At 35.0% G+C, this 21,716-nt stretch overlaps 3 protein-coding genes across 3 annotated transcripts; 1 reads left to right on the forward strand and 2 right to left on the reverse strand.

Moving 5' to 3' along the window:
- LOC18605335 (leucine-rich repeat receptor-like protein kinase TDR) lies at positions 429 to 5,085 on the forward strand. Its single transcript, XM_018118333.1, has 2 exons — positions 429 to 3,282; positions 4,448 to 5,085. The coding sequence occupies exons 1-2, from the start codon at positions 618 to 620 to the stop codon at positions 4,870 to 4,872; spliced, it is 3,090 nt and encodes a 1,029-aa protein (XP_017973822.1). The 5' UTR covers positions 429 to 617; the 3' UTR covers positions 4,873 to 5,085.
- On the reverse strand, positions 6,358 to 8,319 carry LOC18605336 (QWRF motif-containing protein 7). The gene is made up of 5 exons (XM_007038287.2): positions 7,705 to 8,319; positions 7,377 to 7,613; positions 7,100 to 7,189; positions 6,873 to 6,983; positions 6,358 to 6,429 (listed from the first exon to the last, which is right to left on the reverse strand). The coding sequence occupies exons 1-5, from the start codon at positions 8,317 to 8,319 to the stop codon at positions 6,358 to 6,360; spliced, it is 1,125 nt and encodes a 374-aa protein (XP_007038349.2).
- Positions 16,208 to 17,086, reverse strand: LOC18605337 (zinc finger protein ZAT9). Its single transcript, XM_007038288.2, has one exon. It carries the CDS (start codon positions 17,084 to 17,086, stop codon positions 16,208 to 16,210), a length of 879 nt encoding a protein of 292 aa, XP_007038350.2.

Raw genomic sequence — 21,716 nt, forward strand, 5'->3', positions numbered from 1 at the left:
AGACAGAAGGCTAACTGTTGAAATTTATCCTCCGCAAAAATAAATAAAGAAAGAAAGAAAGCAATAAAAAAATTGGGATTTTTTTTTTAAAATAACAAACGGGGAATATGGTGGGAAATTGAAAGGACTTTCTTGGATCCTGTGAGTGACATTGTTACTGTTATAGAAAATCATGAAATTGTTAGCCAAAGATAAAGGAAACAAGGAATGATGAAAAGTGGTAGCAAAAGAAAAGGAGAAAGAAATCCAAGAAAACCGAAAGTATAGATGGATAGCAGACAAAGCAAAAATACTGAGAGGTGAGAGAAAGAAAGAGAAGCAAGAAAGAGAAAGAGATATTGGGGTTGTTGCAAATAAAGAGCAGTAGCAGTAGAAGGGCGAGAGGATTATACAAGGAAGTAGAAGTAGTAGTAGTAGCAGTAGTTTCTTTCTCATTTCTTTCCCATTACCCACCAAGAAAAAAACCCACTGGAGCAAAAACTAATCATAATGATGAAACACCCTCTGCACCCAGCACTCTCCGAAAGCATCTCTCTCCATCAAAACCTTCCTTCCCTTAAATTTACCTCTGTAAAGACCAAGCCTCTCCCAACCAAATTCCCCACTTCCCCATAACCATGAAACCTCCTTTTCTTCTCTTTCTCACATTCACCTTCTATCTACTAAAATCATCTCGCTTAGCCTTCTCTGCTTCTGCACCTCCTCTCCCTCTGATCTCTCTTCTTTCCATAAAATCCTCCCTCAAAGACCCTCGCTCCACTTTCAAAGATTGGGACCCTACTCCGACGTTTTCCAAGCCTAATTTTGAAGACCCGGTTTGGTGTGCATGGTCAGGTATCAAGTGCAATCCTAAAACAGCTCAAGTCACATCCCTTGATCTCTCTCGACGCAATCTATCTGGTATTATTCCAGCGGAAATCAGATATTTGACGAGCTTAGTCAACTTGAATTTGAGTGCAAATTACTTTGATGGGCCTCTCCAACCTGCCATTTTTGAACTAACTCAGCTTAGAACTCTTGATATAAGCCACAACTCCTTCAATTCAACCTTTCCACCAGGGGTTTCCAAGCTTAAGTTTTTGAAAACCTTCAATGCATACAGCAACAGTTTCAGGGGCCCATTACTTCAAGAGTTTATACACTTGCGGTTCTTGGAGCAGCTCAATCTCGGGGGCAGCTACTTTGAAGGTGAAATCCCTGTTGGTTATGGAAGCTTTACCAGATTAAAGTTGCTTGACTTAGCAGGAAATACACTGGTAGGCACTTTACCACCTAAACTAGGATTCTTGTCCCAGCTCGAGCGCATAGAGATTGGCTACAACGCTTTCTCAGGCACAGTACCAGTAGAATTTGCACAGTTATCCAATCTCAAGTACTTGGACATCTCAAATTGTACCCTTTCAGGTCCACTTCCGGAAGAGCTTGGCAATTTAACCAAGCTAGAAGCTTTGTACTTTTTCAAGAACAGCTTTACAGGTGAAATCCCGGTGAGTTACACAAACTTGAAAGCTCTCAGGGTCCTAGATTTGTCCGACAATCAACTCACTGGCACAATCCCAGAAGGGTTAGCTTCTTTAACAGAGCTAACCTGGTTGAGCTTAATTGGCAACAACCTTTCTGGTACAATCCCAGACGGCGTCGGTGAGTTACCAAATCTCAACACTTTACTTCTCTGGAACAACAACTTCAGCGGCATTCTCCCGCAGAAACTAGGTTCAAATGGGAAGTTACTGTCTCTTGATGTCTCTTCAAACTCTCTCACTGGTCCAATTCCTCCAAATCTTTGCTATGGAAACAGGCTTTTCAAACTTATCCTGTTTAGCAACATGTTCATGCATGAGCTTCCAGGAAGCCTTGTAAACTGCACATCCCTTTCAAGATTCCGAATCCAAAACAATCTTCTCAACGGTACCATCCCATACGGATTCGGCCTCTTAACAAACTTAACATTTGTCGACATGAGTAGGAACAGCTTCACAGGTGAGATTCCTCAGGATCTTGGCTATGCACCAGCATTACAGTTCCTTAACATCTCCGAGAACTCTTTCAACACCGCATTGCCAAGCAACATTTGGGGTGCACCAAGCTTGCAGATTTTCTCAGCCAGTTCATCCAAACTCACGGGCAAAATCCCAGATTTCATCGGCTGTAAAAACGTCTACAAAATCGAACTCCAAGGTAATTTTCTAAACGGAAGCATCCCCTGGGACATTGATCATTGTGATAAGCTCTTGGCTTTGAATTTAAGTCGTAATTTGCTCACTGGAATAATCCCATGGGAAATATCGACGCTTCCTTCAATAACTGCCGTTGATCTTTCCCATAATTTTCTCACCGGAACCATCCCTTCAAACTTCGAAAACTGTAGCACTTTGGAAACTTTCAATGTTGCCTACAATTTGCTAACCGGGCCAATCCCGTCTTCCGGTCCAATATTTCCTAATTTACATCCTTCCTCATTTTCTGGCAACGACGGACTTTGCGGCCGAATTTTAGCGAAGCCGTGCCCGGCTGAGGCGATGGCTGCGGGTGACGTGGAAGTTCGTAACAAGCAGCAGCAGCCTAAGAAAACGGCTGGAGCTATCGTTTGGATTATGGCAGCCGCTTTTGGTATTGGTTTGTTTGTCCTCGTGGCTGGGACCCGTTGTTTCCATGCGAATTACAGCCGTAGATTTAGTGATGATCGAGAGATCGGACCGTGGAAATTAACCGCCTTCCAGCGGTTGAATTTCACGGCTGATGATGTGCTGGAGTGCCTGTCGATGACGGATAAGATCATAGGGATGGGGTCCACGGGGACAGTGTACAAAGCGGAGATGCCAGGTGGCGAGATCATAGCAGTGAAGAAGTTGTGGGGTAAGCATAAAGAGAACATTAGACGGAGGAGAGGGGTGTTGGCAGAGGTGGACGTGTTAGGGAACGTTAGGCATCGTAACATAGTGAGATTGTTAGGGTGTTGCAGCAACAGGGAGTGCACGATGCTGCTCTACGAGTACATGCCGAACGGGAACTTGGATGACTTACTGCATGGCAAGAATAAGGGGGAGAATCTGGTGGCTGATTGGGTGACTAGGTACAAAATAGCTCTTGGGGTGGCTCAAGGGATCTGTTATCTCCACCATGACTGTGATCCGGTGATCGTACACCGCGACCTTAAGCCCAGTAATATTTTATTAGACGGTGAGATGGAGGCCAGAGTGGCAGATTTTGGGGTGGCAAAGTTGATCCAGAGTGATGAGTCCATGTCGGTGATTGCCGGCTCCTATGGCTACATTGCTCCAGGTGCGTTCTCCATTTTCATACCCTTCCGGTTCATCTTAGTTTGGGATTACCAAAATCTTGCTATCCTGCGCGTAATGTTTGGTGCACGTTAGCAAGGTGTTATAATCCCTTTGTTTATGGGATGAATTTTGTCTGTTAGTTTGGGTAAACTTTTGTTTGTGTGTGCAATTAAAATGTGGCACAAGGATGATTTGTTTGAAGACAATGCTAACTTTTCAGCTAGGTTGGTGAATCTATTTTATTCTTCCCTTTTGTCGATTTATCACAAAAAATGGGACCACCTCATCACTGTTATTAAATGGTCAAACTTTTTTCACAATGAAATTAATTTTAAACAGTAGACTCATGTCTGATCTGGATCAACCTTGTAATCAAAGTTTAATCTACAGACGGTTAAGATCAGATTCAGACCTATGATGTCATTGACCTCACCTATGATTTGACAACTTTGTTTAGTTTACAAGACCAAGAATTACAAAACTGACATTGAATTGGGCGGTGGGTTCGGGTTAGTACTATTTTTTTCTCGGTCCAAAAGTGCAGGATTCATCTCACTTTTTCTTATTTCTCTCAAATCTTCAGTGTATCTTCCTCTCCCTTTGATCTGCTTTCCAGCACAGCTTCTGTTATTGTGTGAACACTCGCTTTTGCAAGTTAAGAACGAAAACTAGATGCTTTATACTTTGCCCTGGGAAAACCATCGATTGCTAGTTTTAGTTTTTTTTTTTTTCCATTTGAGACATAGGCTAATGCTATTGCTTGAGTACTCCACCAGGTACTTCGTTTGTGTTGCGCAGTGCGCACAGCAAAGAACCAAGCCAAAATCAAACCAACCAACCAACCAAAGTGCTTTCGGCTTTGCTTCTTTTGGCATCGCGCGGTTTTGTAACTGTCGCAGGGCTGATGGCGCACTACTGCGAGTGAACAGTCTTTGCTTTTTCTTCAGCACCCCCCCCACCCCCGCCCTTTTTTTTTTTCAAACCGTTTTTTCCTTTGCTTTTTTATCCTTGTAAGATATAAAATGGGCCCCCGAGAGAATTTTGTCAAAGCTTTGATTATTACATGTTTGACTTTAGCCTTCATTTGGAGTTTTCTGGCTTATGGTGTGTCTGCCTTGCAGCAAATCATTAACGCTGTATTTGTTTTTTTGTTTTTCATTTTGCAGAATATGCTTATACTCTCCAAGTTGATGAAAAGAGTGATATATATAGCTTTGGGGTGGTGTTAATGGAGATTTTAAGTGGAAAAAGATCCGTGGATTCGGAGTTTGGTGATGGGAACAGCATTGTGGATTGGGTGAGGTCTAAAATTAAGAGTAAAGACGGAATTATCCACATTCTGGATAAAAATGCCGGGGCATCATGTGCATCGGTGAGGGAAGAAATGATGCAAATGCTTACAATTGCTTTGTTATGCACCAGCCGGAACCCGGCGGACCGGCCCTCCATGAGGGATGTTGTCTTGATGCTGCAAGAAGCCAAGCCCAAGAGGAAACTGCCGGAGAGTGTAGTTAATGGAGGCAGTGTGGTTCATGTTGGTGCTGATGGTACTGACGATGCTATAGCACAAAAGGCTACAGTGGAATGTTAATATGATTAATTTTACGGGGTTTTTTTTTTTCTTTTTTTCTTTTTTTTTTGTTATTTTTCAAATGGTGGGGATTGGTATAGGAAGAAGTGATTTTCATCTTCTTTTTTTGTTTCTTCTCTCTCAATGGAATTTTCAAGTGTTCTTGCTCTAATTTCTCTGATGTTATATTTGAATTATTATTACTATTATGACAATGATATTGCAGTTTATATTTGAAGAGTGTTAATGATTTTTATCACTAACACGGAGAAGAGTTTTCTTTTTTATCAACCAGGATTCGAGTCTCATAAAGAGTATTTAAAAAAAAAATTAAATGAATAAGATTAGCTTGAGAGAGAATATGTTATTAAAATTGCTTAAAAGAGAGGATTAAGTTCAATCAAAATCTAAGATATTTTAGATCGTAATAATAAAAAAAACAACTCATAAAATGAATTCAAAAGATAAATTTTTTGGACCAGGCTGTGAAATGACATCACCTTTGAAGTGAAAAAACCAAGGCAAATTGATAAAGTGAGGTTGATGTCTACTGTTCATCTCATTGTTAACAAAACAGAAAAACACACATTTTTATGGTCGTTGTTTTCCATGATACCAAACAAATTGCACTGGCTTTGAACTTGTCCTTTTGAGGGGTAAAAAGATATATTGAAATAACTTGCAAGGAAAATTTTTGCTTAAGATTAAATTCATCTGATTTCATGCATGCAATAGGCTGAAAGGCGCAAGTCCTTTTGAGTTTAACCCTCAAAAGTCACAAAGGGAAGATGACCAGACCAACGGGAGGCATAAAATGAACCCACAAATTTGAGACCCCATTAAAAGATAGGCCTTGGACCGCAGCTCCTGTAAGCAAGACCTGGCTACTGGACTGGCTTCCTGTCTCAAGGTCCATGTCAGTTCATTGCTTGCTTTTCTATGGATAAGTGAACGTGGGCTAAGTCCACTTAAGCTTTGTTTGGCATAATGATTGAAATTAGATGCTGAAAAATTGTAATGAATAATGTTTTTTTATTCATTTTATTTTACAGAAACGCATCTATTGATCAACATTTTAAATTTATCTGCATTATTATTATACTTACAATCCAAAATCAATTCCTCAGAATCTAAATATAGTTCCAAGTTCATTGCGTCAAATGTAGAAAAAGAGTAATACATGAATAAAATTTGTATCTTAAATTGGGAATTTAACTAAAAAATTGTCCCATGCCTATGATTCCAGGGTATTAATTCGATTAAAAATTGAAAATTTTCATCAAATATATCTTTATACAACGATGAATTCAAGATTTTGTATGAAAAATGATCAAAAAATAATTGTAAAAATAATCATAATATATATCAAATTTTATACATATAACAATAAAGAAAATTAAAAAATGAGAAGTGACAGTTATCACCGCCCATCACCCCTTTATCTCTGCCTCTATCTCCATATTTTTTCATTTTGATTTTTGCATTTTGATTTTTTACACAACCATTTCAATCAATTTGACATCGCTCCAATTCCATACCTGCTTGAATGAAATGTACTCGTAAACTCTGCTCAGATACCTGTATTATGAAACACAATTTTGTAAATACACACATTCAAAGCAAGGAAGTGGAGAAAGAAAAAGATACTACAACTAAGTAAAATATTCAACGTCAAATTCAAGGTTTTAGTTTTGATCTCGAGTTTAAGTGTGGGAGGCCAATATTTTAGCTACATGGTTCTAAATTGACATGAGCGAAGGCCCATTTGATTATGAGCATCAAGCAGGTCGTTTTATCCCAAATTGGGCTTTTCTCGTCTTATCACTGAATGAAGCTTTTCTAACTTGCTAAACTCTCAATCACCATATCAACATCACAAGTCTAAACCTATGCAAGGGCCTCATAAATATATATTTATTTATTTATTTATTTTTATCTAATTGTGCTTCCAATTCCATCCTTTCTTAATTTGGATGGAATAATGACTAAATCTTGGGTAGTGAGTCTGGTAATTAGCTCACCACTAATGGAGGGACCAACGTGATAACTTTCTCCAGTTCTTCCAAACAGTCTTTTTGCTGTTCCAGCATGCTTATAAGCTCAGTAACCAGATAAAGCAATTTCTCCAACGGCTGGTGACATAAAAACGGAATAATATATATATATATATATGAAAACGTCCATATAAAAAATGCCCACAATTTACAAACGAATTGAACTTTAATCGGCATATACCGAAAGATCGAACCTGTGAGAAGATTTCTATGATTGTCACTTCTATGCCATGCATGACCGCAACGGCTGAACTCATGGCGTCGTAGATAGACTCCACATCTCCCTGTCAAGTGGTAAAATCATTTTCTTACTCAATAACTTTGCAATTTCCACGGAGCCAAATTTGTTGTCTTAAAATTGTGAAGAAATATGGCAATTAGATTGGTGAGAAAGGGATAACGCAGCAGAAATATTTCTGCTAAAGTTAATGTTTGGAAAAGGGTACAATAGTGGATAATGAGCATGTATACCTCTGCATCTTGGACCAAAGGGACTCTAACCAATATCGCCGAGAGTTTTCGAATCACCCTGCTTACAGCTTCGTAATTTTTCCCCTCCAACTTGACCCATTCATTGAGTAGACATAATTGAGGGCCTAGAATTCGATGTAGCTTGATCTCATGCATCAGCTTTTGCAGTAGAATTCTCTTCTCTAAAGTGGAGTTTCTTATTTTTAAGATTCTAAGCCACACACCAAAAATTTTATCCTGATCAAAAGCAAAACATTTAAGGGAGCATAAAGCAAGTCCTTAAAAATTTTTGTCTAAGCCAGGGCGAATTGTACAGGTCAAATGTTACCTGCGCATCTATCTTCGCAGCGGTCATGGCAACCTCAGCTCTAGCATTCACAAACCTCCACTGCAACATCCTATTGTACAAAACTCGAAATCGGTGATACTCTTCTTCTTGCATAGGTGACACCTTCTTCTGCCTAAAATACTTTAAAACCCCACCTACACCACCACCTTTGGAGGACTTGGCCTTCACCCCGGTCCCACAAGATCCTTGTGGTTCCCTTGCCACCATCAACGGCGAAGACCTTCCCGGAGACAACGCCCATGCGGACGGAGAACTCGTAATTGGTTTTGATCCCTTTGTCGCAGTACAGGAATTACGCGGACTGCCACGCTGCAAGAACCTAACAAACCCATCTGATCTACTCTCTTGATGATTAGGCTTCTTTTGCATGCTTGAAATGACGGTTGCAGGGTTGACGTTCTCTTCGTTTCTTTGGATTCTTGATGACCTCGTGGTCGACTTTGACCTATTAGCGAAGCTTTGGCTCGAGTTAACCGACGATGCCCTGTTTTCTGGAAGAGTTAGGGCAGGGGTTCCACTTCTACTGCGCAGTAGCCGTGGCGATGGAGGTCTTGCCTCGGAGTGGTGCCGGCGTGTGAAATTAAGGGTTTCCATCTTTTTTTTTCTGTTGAATTATTGTTAATTCCAGACGAAATTGTGGGATGAATAGGGTTTTATAGAGAAATGCAGGCTAAGGTTTAAAGGAGCAGTGCTACGTAGTTAGAATTATAAGTTGAGAGCACGTTGATGAAGAATAAAATTTGATGAAGTGCATGTCAGTGTGCAGTATGGTCGGTGAAGCGAAGACTATTTCTCTCACGTCAAGGCTTCCACGAAGAAGGAATATTCATGAGCTTTTTACATTGAATTTGTTATCTATAATATTCAATCATCAGTCAACATTAATGTATAATATTGAACTAGATTAGATAATATATACTAATGGCGTCAATTTTATTCGTTTTGCACTACAAATATTGAAGATTGAGGTTGTTAATTTTCAACATCCAAAATTTGAACAATATAAAAAAAAAAAACCCATATACTTATAATATGAATCATTTTGTAATAATCTTAGATTAGTACATTATTTTTAAAAATATATATCTATATGAGAATTATTTTTTCTCTTACATATATATAAAAGTTACAGTATGTAAGCATTCATGCATGGTCAATTTATCACCATCAAATATACTCATAAAGAATAATATATTTTAAGAAAAACATAATATGAATTATTAAAATTCATTTTTTTCATTTCTAATATAATTTTTTTAAAAAATTTATCAATATTTGTTATACAAATAACAAAGATAAAATTCACAAAAATCAAACAAATTAAAAAATATAAAAATTTACATGATTCGATCCCTTACTTATGTTCACAAAGTAAATAAGTATTTCATTATTAAAAATTAAAATAAAATAAAATCATTCTCAATCATTTTCAAGATCAACCTAAAAACTTCTTGTACACACTCTCTCTCTCTCTCTAGCTCACAAAAATGTCACAGCTCAACCTTTACGAAGCCTGAAAGGACTAGTGGTGTGCATCGGGCGCGTGGGATGGTCGTTAAGGCCTTGGAAACCCTGTCCATTTTGCCAATTCGATGGGCAAGCCCCTTTTGTGTCAAGCCACAGATATAGAACTGCCTGAGGCCCGGGGGAGCTAGCTCTCCTAACTTGCGTGCCCATCAACCAGCCAAACAGTGCACACTTCGGCACAAAAGGGTAGGACCGAGATTTGACTATGAGGAGCCCCTCTTGCATTTTGAAACTCCTAGCCATTACTCACATGCCTCTAAACCGTCAGTCATATATGTAGCCCTTCTAAGGCTACTTTTTAGCTTGTAAATATGAGGGACATCCTTTCTAAAGCCTTGCTTTGTAAACTTGATGGTACACTTACATTACAAAGACCTCTTGTGTCTCTACTCTACTACTCTATAAGGATTGTGTGTCTGTGACGGACTTCTGCTGATACTTTGTTATTTCTTTGATTAGTTTTGCTTAAACTTAAGTTGAAACGACTTAAATCCAAATGTTATTGGTTTAACAATGTTTCAAACTTAAATGTGATTTTTGAAAATTTAAATTAAAATTATTAATAATGATTGATTTAAAATTTTTATATAAATTTTAATAATTACATTCATATTTTATGTGAACAAAGTATCACACATAATTGAGACATTAAATTGATTCAAACTTAATCTAATGAAATAAACTATTAATGTTCTCTCTCTGTCGCCTTCTATACTTTTTCGGCTCCTCCTCTTCAATCTCTTCGGTTCCAATTCTTTCTCCCTGTTTTCCCCAAGCTCGACATTCCTAAGACCCGATGGCTAGCAACGACGCCATCACCGCATCGGTGCACACTTCTAAGTCTTCACTTCAGTTTTTCTTCATCAAACCCTAAATCTAAAAATCCCTAAAAAGCCCAAACACTTAAACCCCCAATCCCAAATTTGAAAAATCCCAAACACTTAAACAAAAGGCTCTATCTTTCTCATTTAGGTCAAATATGCTTTTATTTACTTTTAAAAATTTCATTATACGTTATTTTCAATCAATGGATTTCATTATTTTATTTTATTTTTAAATTTTATCAATTTATATATCAGTAATTAACTATAATTTTATTGTTTATATAAAATTGTCAACCAAAAATCATTCATGACATGATTTTATCAATCTAATGGATAATAACTTTCCACTTGCCCTATATATCTAGATTGAAGCAAAGGCACAAGCTCGGCTGACATGCTGTCAAATGCATACTAATCATATTAATATATAAATAATTAACAGTATTATACTTAGTTTTTCTCTATACCTCGAGGAAATTAATTACAATTACTTGCGATTTAGCTATGGTTAAATTATTATCGTGTTTCTTTGAGTACGATATACAATGTGACAACTTGGGGAGAGACATTGCATGGTAGGGGAAAAAGATTTACTTGTGTTTTTTGGCTACATTCTCGTAATCAAGTTAGTTAAGTGAGTTGTTTTGTTTAGACGTGATTTATATATATGTCGTAATATGTCTGCAAAAAGGTTCAATTTTGGGGAATATTTCATCGAATCGACTGAAGTATTTGATTTTGTTCTGTTCGAAAGTTTTCTATAGTTCAATGAGTTCAATGGATTTACTAGATGAATTCAATTTGTTAAATTTTTTATATTTTCAAACCTAATTGACCAAGTAAAAGATAAGAGACCCACTTCTATAGTTCAAAGTATAATAGGATTAGTACTCAATATGGGATAAAAAAAAGTTTAAAATTATATAATGACTCATTTTGTATATAAACCAAAATCCTAGTGAAATTAGAATTTAACTTCTTTCACTAGTTACACCAAATTGCAACTAACTCCACCTACTTTTCAACACCTTTAATAATTCTTTAAGCCAAAATTTTCTTAAGCATTGACCTTTGAAACAAATTACCCCAACTATATATAACGAATCAAATGCGGTGTAATACTGTTTTCACAAACGTTCAATTCACGTGTATAGCTCTCAAGTAAATTGTTTTAATTGACTTCGATGAAGGACCTCCATAACCCTTCCTATTCACCAACACTAGCAAGATTTTTCACCCTTTCTTAATCTTCTACACTATGAGAACCTTTCATCACTTTCTCGATAAAAAAAATTTAACTATTCTAGCTACCATCCCATATGTACTATTCCCACCCCTCCGAGACCTCATCTTCAAGATGATACAAATCATTATACAAATTCCTTCTCATTAAAACCATGTCATCTTGTGTGACTTTTATCACTCCACTATTGACAAAATATCCATACACTTAGGAATCTAATAGGCTTTAATGATAATTAGATTTTTACACATTTTGGTGCATAAGTCACACCACTCAAAGAGTGCACAACCCCATCAAAAAATTTGATTCTTACTATTCCAAGACCTATGACCTTCACAATTGATTTATCACCCACAATTAAATTATTGACCACACCTTCTTGAAACAAATTAAAATAATATTGTTGAAAACATGTGAGAATGATCGAAATAGAATCTAAATACTAGCTATCATTAGATTTACATTCATATCTTCTGAGATTGTAAGGACAATATCACAATCATTATCGTTGATACAAAGACACACATCTTTATTTTCATTATCCTCATCCTTTTTGTAATATGTCCATACCTTTTGTATCCAAAAGCATTAAATATTGTCGAATCTATACTTACCACCCTTAGATACTTTGCTTTTCTTACCTTAGCCAACAATAACAAGTCAACTAAATCTCTGCCCCTTATTTATTTTACTTTTGAGCTTCATAGGACATTTATGTTTTTTGTGTGTATTCCAATGTTATCGTATTATTCTTGTAAATCATAAATTTTACAAATAGCTCATACGAGTCCAAAAGCAGTGCGAGGAATGCCTTCTCATTTTCCTTCACCTTCACGTCACTTCCTTTAATTAATTAATGATCCCATCAAACTTGTTCATTTGCTTCATAAGGCCTCCATTCTCTATCATTTTCAAGCATTACAAACCTTTTGCCTAAGTTGCAATTTGTTGAAAAGACATTTTGTCAAATAAATCTTCTTCAACTTTGCCCATAACTATGGAGTGAATTTCTCGTCAATTGACATAGTTAAACACGTCATCCCTTATGCAAAGCTAAATAATGTTAACATATCTTTCCTTTAACTTTGCCCATTTAATATCTTCCATGCCATTTGGTTGCCTTTCTCTTTCCTTAACAAGGGGCACATTAAATCTTGTTGCATAAGAAAATTTTTAATCATTTTTTGACATTGTGTAAAACAAATCTTCTCGTCAAATTTCTTAATTGAGAAATTTATAAAACTATTAACTTTTGGCATCCTTTTGTTGAACCATGATTTACCAAACTCAAAACTTTGATACTAATTTGTTACGAAAATTGTCCAAAAAACAACAAAAATAATTTTTAGAGAAATCAAGTAAACACTAAAACACAAGAATTTTCATAATTTAACCTCTTACCTACTATTGAAAAAATTAGAGTATAATAAAATCTCTCTCCATGATTTTTCAAATCAATGGAAAAACCCCTTATACACCTCTGTTAATAGTCTTGTAAGAACACTCATCTACATCTACTCTAGCTCCATATTGAGTAAAGACAGATTTACAAAGTCTTGCTTCTTAAACTCAAAAGCATTATTTAACTCATAAAATCTAAAAATCTATTTTTATATACAAAAGTTAAAAGTATAATAGGGTTTGAGCTCTATGTAAGATAATAGGTTTAAAATTATACAACTACTATAGTAAAATTCTAATCAAATACGACTTCGAATTCTAGTTAAACCAAAATTAACTCAACAGTATCAGACATAAAAAATTAGACACTTGCCTCGCCCTGCCTCAACACCTGCATGGCACGGTGTCGGCGCTCACCTCGCACTGGTGTGAGGGCCAAGACATACGCTTGGCCCTGCTTTGTGTAGGTTCCTCGTTTAGCCAAGCCACCTGACTGATCCAGCTTTGTGCAGGTTCCTTCACATCATAAGCCCCCAGACAAAAAAGAAAAGAAAAGAAAATAACTAAAATAAGCGGAAGAAAATGATGGGCCATTGTCATTGTCTCGAGTCCAACGGGATAATTCTTCGAGGTTTTAGTTTAGGATTAGTTCAGGTTTTGATCCCATGTGCAGTATCCATTCGTTACAGTATAAATCATGAGATCAACCCTCTCGATTAATATCCATTGGTTACTCCAAAGCAGTCATTGGGCATGGCAAACTAATTTTAGAAGAATGATTCTTAAATCAACTACTAGTACTTTTTTTCTTTGTTTCATCGCATTATAATATTATATATATTATGGTTAAAAATACGTTACAAAATATCCCTTCTAGTTATTTTCAGAAAAGAAAGCAGAAACATTAATATGTCAAACGTGTTAATTTGTTATCTAGTCTTCTATGAATTTAATGTGATTCATCAATTTCTTCAATTTGGACGAGGAATAAATGAGGGTTGCCAATTAATCCAAGTTAAGCGCATGGTGAAACACTTGCGAAGAACCCAATTCTAGGCCATATGCATTCTCTAGCTGGTGTTTTAATGTTCTTTTTTTAATGACTGGGCAATTTCGTAAGGGTATCATCATTTTTTTGCCATTGATTGCAGAATAAATTTAATATCTAGTACACATGGTGTGTGTTTGACCTACAGAATTGAGGTTATCTTCAATGCACCCAAGAATATTCATTGATTTTTATGAGGTAATATTTAATAAAACTCTCTAGTGGGTTAAAAAAGGAGTCAAACACATATCCATAACCTTTAAAAGGTGTGATTTAAGAGGGAATGAAGAGGAAACCTGCATTCCTAGACTAGTTTGGCAAGAAATCCTATAGCCATTAATGTGAGATTTGAAGGTTAAAAAAAAGAAACAACATCTCGACACGTGTTTTCACCAACTTATCAATTCTAAGTCTGTTACTTTGGCGTTAAGGTTGAAAGCAATTTTTATAACGAAAATTCGTTTTAATAAAGTGGTGGACAGTGGTGCCCACTTGAACTATTGGGAATCAAAGCAAGGAAACCAAATAACATAATGAACCTAGTAAGGTGTTTCTTTTCTTATGATGATAAAAGAAATGTGGTTTAACCTTGAAAATTAAGGTAGCCAACAAGATTTTATTTGATTTTCAAAATGACTTTGAATTTAGCCAAAAAGATTCTTCCATATTATATACATAATTAAAAGGGCACAAAAATTTATATTCTTCCCAAGCTATCTCCTTCACTCCCTTATTTTCAATTACCAAATAGAATTGGAACCAAAATTGCACGTAAAATCTAGTATAATAACTATGTGGTTTTGAATCCCAAAATAACATTTGAGAGTGAAATTTTGAAACTTAGATTTAAGCAATAAGCATTGTGCATAGTGGAAGATGAGTAAGTTACATAAGACATAAAGACATGCAAGAAATGATGAAGGCCCAAAGTGACATGCATAATGCAAAATTTTTGTATGAAGTGGCTAAAACTGTAGCATAGGACATGCTGTAGCTTTAACCATCAAGTATAACGCTACTTTTAATGAACACTTTCATTCTGGTTATGTATCAAAATTGTAGCAAGAGTTAACCATTTCATTCACATAGATATACCTCCACTGAAATTCAACATCTTAAACGAGATTGCCAAGTTACAAGCACTAGACCGAACATCTAGAACCAAGGCATCCACAGTGGCAGAATTTCATCAGTTATAGCTGGAGACTAAACCTGACTAAACAGTCACAGCCAAACGTACCTAGCTAACAATAGCCAGTTCAGATTGATTTATGGGTTTGGAGCCATCTTGTCATATCATTCTGATACAAGATCATGATTCATGAGGAATCAAAACCTAGGATCTAAACCCCACTCAAACTAGCTCCCATCCCATCCCTTTTTCCACCTTGTAATTTGTTTCGGCCAATTCTTTTTTTTTTAATATAAAAACCAAACTTTTTTCTTTTTGGGTTAAACTCGTGAGAAGGAAAGAAAGAGTGTATGAAACTATGAATTCTGATTGTGACTTGGCATTACCTAATTTGAGGGTAGAGAATTTACTAAAACCGTGTTTTCACTTTACAGGGAACCAAATCCTATAAAGATAAACTGAGCGAAGATAGGAAAGAAACATATTTGACTTCTTCACCAAGTGTGCAAACAACTATACACAGGCAGCAATGACTGATATAAGCTAATCTAGAGTATCCAAACTAGAACAAAAAATGGGGTTCGAGGAACTCTCTCTCTCTCTCTCTCTCTCTACTTTTTTTTAATGAGANTTCGGTAGGAACGTACTCTCTCTCTCTCTCTCTCTCTACTTTTTTTTAATGAGAAAAATTAGGGAAAGCTGTTGAGCTAAAACAGCTGCAGTGCTGAGTCCTGTAAAAAGAACAAAATAAGTGCAGCTTCATTGTACTATAACTTCTTTTCATGAAGCTCCCATAGAAACAAAGAAAACAAACTCATGATCTTCAATAAAAACAATGGTCACATTAAAAATACAGTTAATTAGATAAACACACATATATGCTTGCACCAAATAACCCACTTCTTCTCACCATTGAAGATAATCCTTTTTTCTTATTCTTCTTATTACTATAATGGTGTAGTTTACAATGCTAAGAACATTACACATTCATGAACGTTATGCAACCACACTACCAAGAAGAAAAGGAAGAGATATACTTTAGAAATTAAATAAAATTTCCTAAGGCTTTAAATAAATTAACCACTGTGTAAAAAGAGATTAAAACCACAGCGCCAATTTATGAAACTGACCTATAATTAAGAACCCAAACAGCATTAGTATATACAAAAATCATGAAAAAATTTCACTTCTCAATCCTTCATGAACATCTCATAACTTTTTATCTTAACTTTTTTTTTTACCATATGCATCAGAACTTCATCGGAAGAGACATTTCTGCATTGGGCGCTGTCGAATTCTCCACCAGGCTAACTTTCATCGTCATATTCAGGAGCTGGTAAATTAAGATCGAACAATTGAACAGCAGATGATTTCTCAGGAACCTTATCAGCAACAGCTAAGTAAGTAAAATGACTTTTCTTGTGCCCACCAAGTGCTTGACCCGACTGAAACACCTTGTCACAAAACGGGCACTCAAAGATTCTTTGTTGTTCAATCTGATCACCACCACCAGCACCGCCACGCTCTTCTCCTTCAGCCTCCTCTCCTTCTTCGATAGAAGCCCTAATAACCTGCTTGTTCTTGTGACTAGCTCTATGCCCACCCAAAGCCTGGTGAGATTTAAAAACTCTGTTGCATGTCTCACACTTGTACTTTGGGTGAGCCTGGGCACCAGGGTTAGTGACGCAAAACAAGTCATCATCATCATTGTTCTCATTCTCATCCACATCGTCGTCACCGTCACCGTCAAACTCTTCTTCATCGTCTATGGACTCATAATAGACTTCTTTTTGCTCTTTTTTTATAGTAGTCCACTTATCTTTAGAAAGCATCAAAAGACACATCGCAGCATCTTCACTAGATAAAGTTTCAGTTTCAGCGGGGATTACTGGGATAACAATCGAACTTACCGAGTCCGATGGTGAGCCCACCATGTTCAACGCAACCTTACGAAGTCGTTTGGATCTTCTCCCAGTTGGGTTCCTGGGAGACTCGGTCTCGCTAGAAAGTTCAGATCGATAAGGCTGCATGTGATTAACCTCACTGGAAGGATCACGACTAAGGGCAGAAGAAGAAGGAGGTGGAGATTTACTATTGTTGGGTGCTGGGGTTGAAGAAGAAGATGGGAGGCTGAGTTTTGGAGGAATCGGGAGTTTAGCCAAGTGAGATCTCATATGACCACCCATGGCTTTGCCACTGGCGAACCTTCTGTTGCAGATCTTACACGTTTTGCTTTTCTTCTCCATGGCAGCAGCGACAAAATAGTAAGGGAAAAGGAATAGAAGAAAGAACTCTCACAAGAAAAAAACCAAGGCCAGAAGGGGCTATATATATTTGGGGGAAGAGAGTGAGTGAGTGAGGGAACTTAAAAACGGGAGTAGGTAGCAACCATTCGTTTGGCGAATGGGCACAAAACAAGAAACTCCAGGGCGACTGCGATCTTGCCAAAATTAAAAATTACCTACGTGTTTTTTTTCCAATTTATTAAATTATTATTTTTAAACAACTGTCATCATAAATTCCTAGCGTGGCAATGATCGAGATTCGTAAACGTTTGAACATCAAAGAAAGGAAAATGTACATAAGTCACTCCTAATTGCATGACTCACTTGAATTAAAAGCTTATACTGATAAAAAAAAATCATGTGATTATGTTAATATAAACATGAATGCTAAAAAAAAAAAAATCAAATGTGACATAATTCAATATCAGAGAATATGTAAGAAGCTTATGAATTTAATACTTTAGTGCATATATATAAGATGATCAACCCTCAAATACCTCCTACAATTGAGAGAGACAAATGGATGTCAATTATTAAAATAGTTCCATTTCAATCTAATAACTCTTATTATACTATAAATTTTTCGTTCCTAGCTTTATCAACATGTTCAAATTTATAATTCTGAACTTTGAAGAACTTCAAAAATGATTTTTTGTAATAGGATTCCACCAATTAACAAACATTTGTTTTTTAGAAATTTATCTAAAAGAAAGTTATTTATAAAAGTAAAGTGGTTAATGTTTTTTAGGGTTTTATCTTTTTCTTTTTAAGCATTAAAGTTGAAAATAGAATAAAATTTATCATTTTTTATTTATGACGCGTAGATAGTAATTTTTTGACTTTTGATCATTATTATAATTAAAAAATTGGATACACACTTATCATGTGTGATCTAGAAAATTTACTTTATTTGTAAAAAAATCTTAGTTTGTAGATTACATTTACACATGAATAATATATGTATTTAAAATTTTAACATAATATCTAAAAAAAGTCTCTAAATTATTGAATAAAATTTAAATAAGCTGTTATGCCTAATGATTGATTTAGTCAAAATTTTATTTGTCATTTTATATCATATGACATTGATGTGGTATGCTTATAATATCAAAATATGGTATGTTGATATATTATAATTGATGATAATATGACATATATACTAATTTGACATGATAACATGATCATATGATATTTTTTACTTTCTACCTTAACACTATGTCAATGTCATGTGAATAAAAAAAAACAAATGACAATTAGTCCATCATTAGTCATAAAAGCTTATTTGACTTAAAATAAAAATATAAGAACTTTATTGAATGCAATAAAAAATAAAGTGATTAATAATTTTTAGGGTTTTATCCTTTTCTTATTAAGCATGGAACTTGAAAATGGAATAGAACTTGTCATTTTTCATCTACCATGCGTGGATGATAATTCTTTGACTTTTGACCATTATATGTTATAATTAAAATATTGGATACGCACTTATCATCTATGATCTAAAAAATTTACTTACTTCATTTGTAGAAAGATTTTAGCTGCGGATGACAGGTACATGTGAATAATATTTGTTTTTAAAATTTTAGTTAAATATCAAAATAAGTCCCTAAACTATATTAAAAAAATGAATTAAATTTTTATACTTTTATTACATTCAATTAAGTTCCTGAACTTTTATTTAAGATCAAAATAAGCCTTTATTAACTCTTGACTAACTTTCATTAGTTAATGGTTAAGTTGGCACTTTTATGCCGTATTATCTACCCTATGATATGTTGACATCTGATTTTTTTTTTTTGAAACACCAAACAAAATTTTGTTTGTAATGGGCATATCACCAAAGGTATTTATAGCCAAGGAATCGGTATTTTGTTAAAATATGAAATATTACAACACCGGGAGGCCGTAAGTCACAACAAACAAATGGGACTGAAGGTGATACTAAATGAAAAGTGGGGGTGAGTAAGAAGGGAGGAAAAAGAATCATATACAAATAAATCGAAAGAGAAACTATATACCTAGTGGCCGCTGCTAGATTCTTAATGATAAAGAACCCAAACTCTGAAATGGGTCAAAACAAAAGTAAAATGGGTGCTATTGAATGGAGATTTCTGTAACCGAGGCTCCTGAATAGGTGAAAACCTCTGACATTGATGGTGAACTTCTAGTAGAGTTTGATAGATTATAAGAAAAGCTGATATGATCTTAGCCAAATGGTGAAGCAATTAGGGCTGCCCCTCCTAGAGTGTTTGATTTTGATTACATAAATATCAAGTCGCAGATGATGTACGTGGCAGATGCTGTGGCAATAATACTTGCTACTAAGAATTGTATGTTTACTTTTTTTACCTCGCCACATATTAAAAAATAATTGAATGAAAAATTAAAAAAAACATCAAATTAAGTTTTCATTATCATCCTATTTCGTTTTTAACCCTGATTTAGGGTTTTTACTAAAAAATTAATAAATTATATGAGAACAAAAGTAAATCCCTAACTTTTATTGTGTTTAAAGAAAATTCTACTATAATTCTCAAATAAAATCTAATTCCATTCTTATATAATTTAGTTCCACAACACACCTCTTGAAAACCTTAATGCTAATTAATTAGTTCCTGACAGATAATTCCCCCATGGATAGAAAAACCCAACATTGCAAAAAATCTGATTCCAATGAAACTGCTAAATATTTTCACAAAAATATTGAAATAAATGAAAAAAAATCATTACTTAAAATAAAATAAAAACACTACCAAAAAATCATCAACGAAACTTAGAAAAATTTTCATCGTGGAAAGTTTCTTCCAAGGCTTGAAGGATATGATGCTTCCAAAGGCCATTGCCATTGCTTATATGTCCCAAATTATCAACAAAACAGCCTAACTTGTGATCTGAGACGGGAATTGGGATAAATCGCGTCCGGAAAATGAAATATCAGTAATCTCTAACAGGTATCTGTCGATGATTATATATTATTTAGCAGGGCATGGAGAAAAAGATAAAGAAATCATGAATTTTTTGGGTTTTTTTTTCTTTAAGCAAATTGTTTCAACTTTTTTTTCTTCATTTGCAATCAAACGACATGCGTTGATTGCCATGTATAGTGGTATTTCTGGAAACAGACTATCATTACTTAACTACTTAACATAATAATAACCTAAAATTAATATTTAATGCACTCAATGAATAAATGGCTTGGCCGTGTGAATAATTCCAGCCGTCTGCTCCTCTTCATCTGTTCAAAATCTACCCTTTCATCACCTCCTCCCCAGTTTCTGACAAATCTCGTCTTAGTGACCTAAACGAGCTTTACTAGAAACTAAAAAACCTATGAAAACTTGGAAACCGAGTTGAGCAAAGAATCAAGATAATGGATCAGTGGGTCCACCATCTTCACTCACAGCACATTGATAACGGTATTCGAAAGGTCAATCTTACTTTGATTGACATTGTAAGAGTGCATGAGAAAGAATTTTCTGATAGGGCTAAGAATGCTGGCCAACGGGCCAGGTTGCAACGGCGGGTCAAGAATGCTGCGACTAATGATGACTCGGATGGCTCCGGTAACTCAAATGGCTTTGGTGGCTGGGACGGTTCTGGCGGCTTTGATTTGGTTTTACTTTAAGATAAAATTTTCTTTATTTTTAAGTTTTGATGATAATTTTATGTAAATTCATTTATTTTTAAAATTAATATTTCGTCTCAAATATGTGAACAATATTAATATTTAAAAATGTTTAAAATGCCTGTTTTCCTTTTTAACTCTTTTTCTTTTTTAAATTGGTCAATATCTGATTGGATCTGGTGCTCCCTAATCAAACTCGACCAATTGGTAGAGAGATTTTTTTTTGAAAAAAAAGAGAAAAAAAATTAAAAATAAAAATTATATTTTATATAGTGATATTTTTAAAAATTAATAAAAATTAAATTTATTTAAAAAATATAACCATGTCATAAACTAATAAAAACATTAATGATTGATTAACAATTAAACTTATATGTTAAGTGAAAAAAATTCCTTCAAAATGAATTATGTATTTTCAATACTAATGGACTCCATGTGGAATAATGATGAAATTATTATCAAAGCTTATAGACGTTAGGTATTTTACCTTTTACTTCTAGACTCAATGATATGATACCTTAATTGCATTGAATAATTTTATTAAAAAATATATTTTTTAATTTCTCATCAACTGACCATGACAATCCTGCAACAAAGAGTTTGCGGTTGGGAAAAGGATGAGTGGAAGATGAAAGAGATGAACAATTGAATTGCCACGTCGAATAAGTTGGGTTATCAACTATTGTTGAAGATTTTCTAGCAATGAACCTAATGAGGATTTTCTTCATTTCTCCGCCAAAGATTCACCACTCTGATTTGCTTCCAAGTACTACTTATTTCTTTTTTGTCCGCTTGTTGCTCTTGTTTATTGACAAAATTATGATAAATGAATTTCCTCTCTCTCTCTCTCTCTCTTTCTCTCTATATATATATATATATATATATATATATATATATTATATATAC

This window comes from Theobroma cacao, chromosome 3, assembly GCF_000208745.1.
Source record: "Theobroma cacao cultivar B97-61/B2 chromosome 3, Criollo_cocoa_genome_V2, whole genome shotgun sequence".
NCBI lineage: Eukaryota > Viridiplantae > Streptophyta > Magnoliopsida > Malvales > Malvaceae > Theobroma > Theobroma cacao.

Excerpts from the sequence above, each read along its gene's own strand:
- LOC18605336 (XM_007038287.2), bottom strand. The coding sequence starts at position 8,319 with ATGGAAACCCTTAATTTCACACGCCGGCACCACTCCGAGGCAAGACCT. Across the intron at positions 7,614-7,704 it reads CTGCGAAGATAGATGCGCAG|GATAAAATTTTTGGTGTGTG; the intron begins GTAACATTTGAC and ends GCTTTTGATCAG. Across the intron at positions 6,984-7,099 it reads TCATAGAAATCTTCTCACAG|CCGTTGGAGAAATTGCTTTA; the intron begins GTTCGATCTTTC and ends TTATGTCACCAG.
- LOC18605335 (XM_018118333.1), top strand. The coding sequence starts at position 618 with ATGAAACCTCCTTTTCTTCTCTTTCTCACATTCACCTTCTATCTACTA. Across the intron at positions 3,283-4,447 it reads CTATGGCTACATTGCTCCAG|AATATGCTTATACTCTCCAA; the intron begins GTGCGTTCTCCA and ends TTCATTTTGCAG.
- LOC18605337 (XM_007038288.2), bottom strand. The coding sequence starts at position 17,086 with ATGGGTGGTCATATGAGATCTCACTTGGCTAAACTCCCGATTCCTCCA.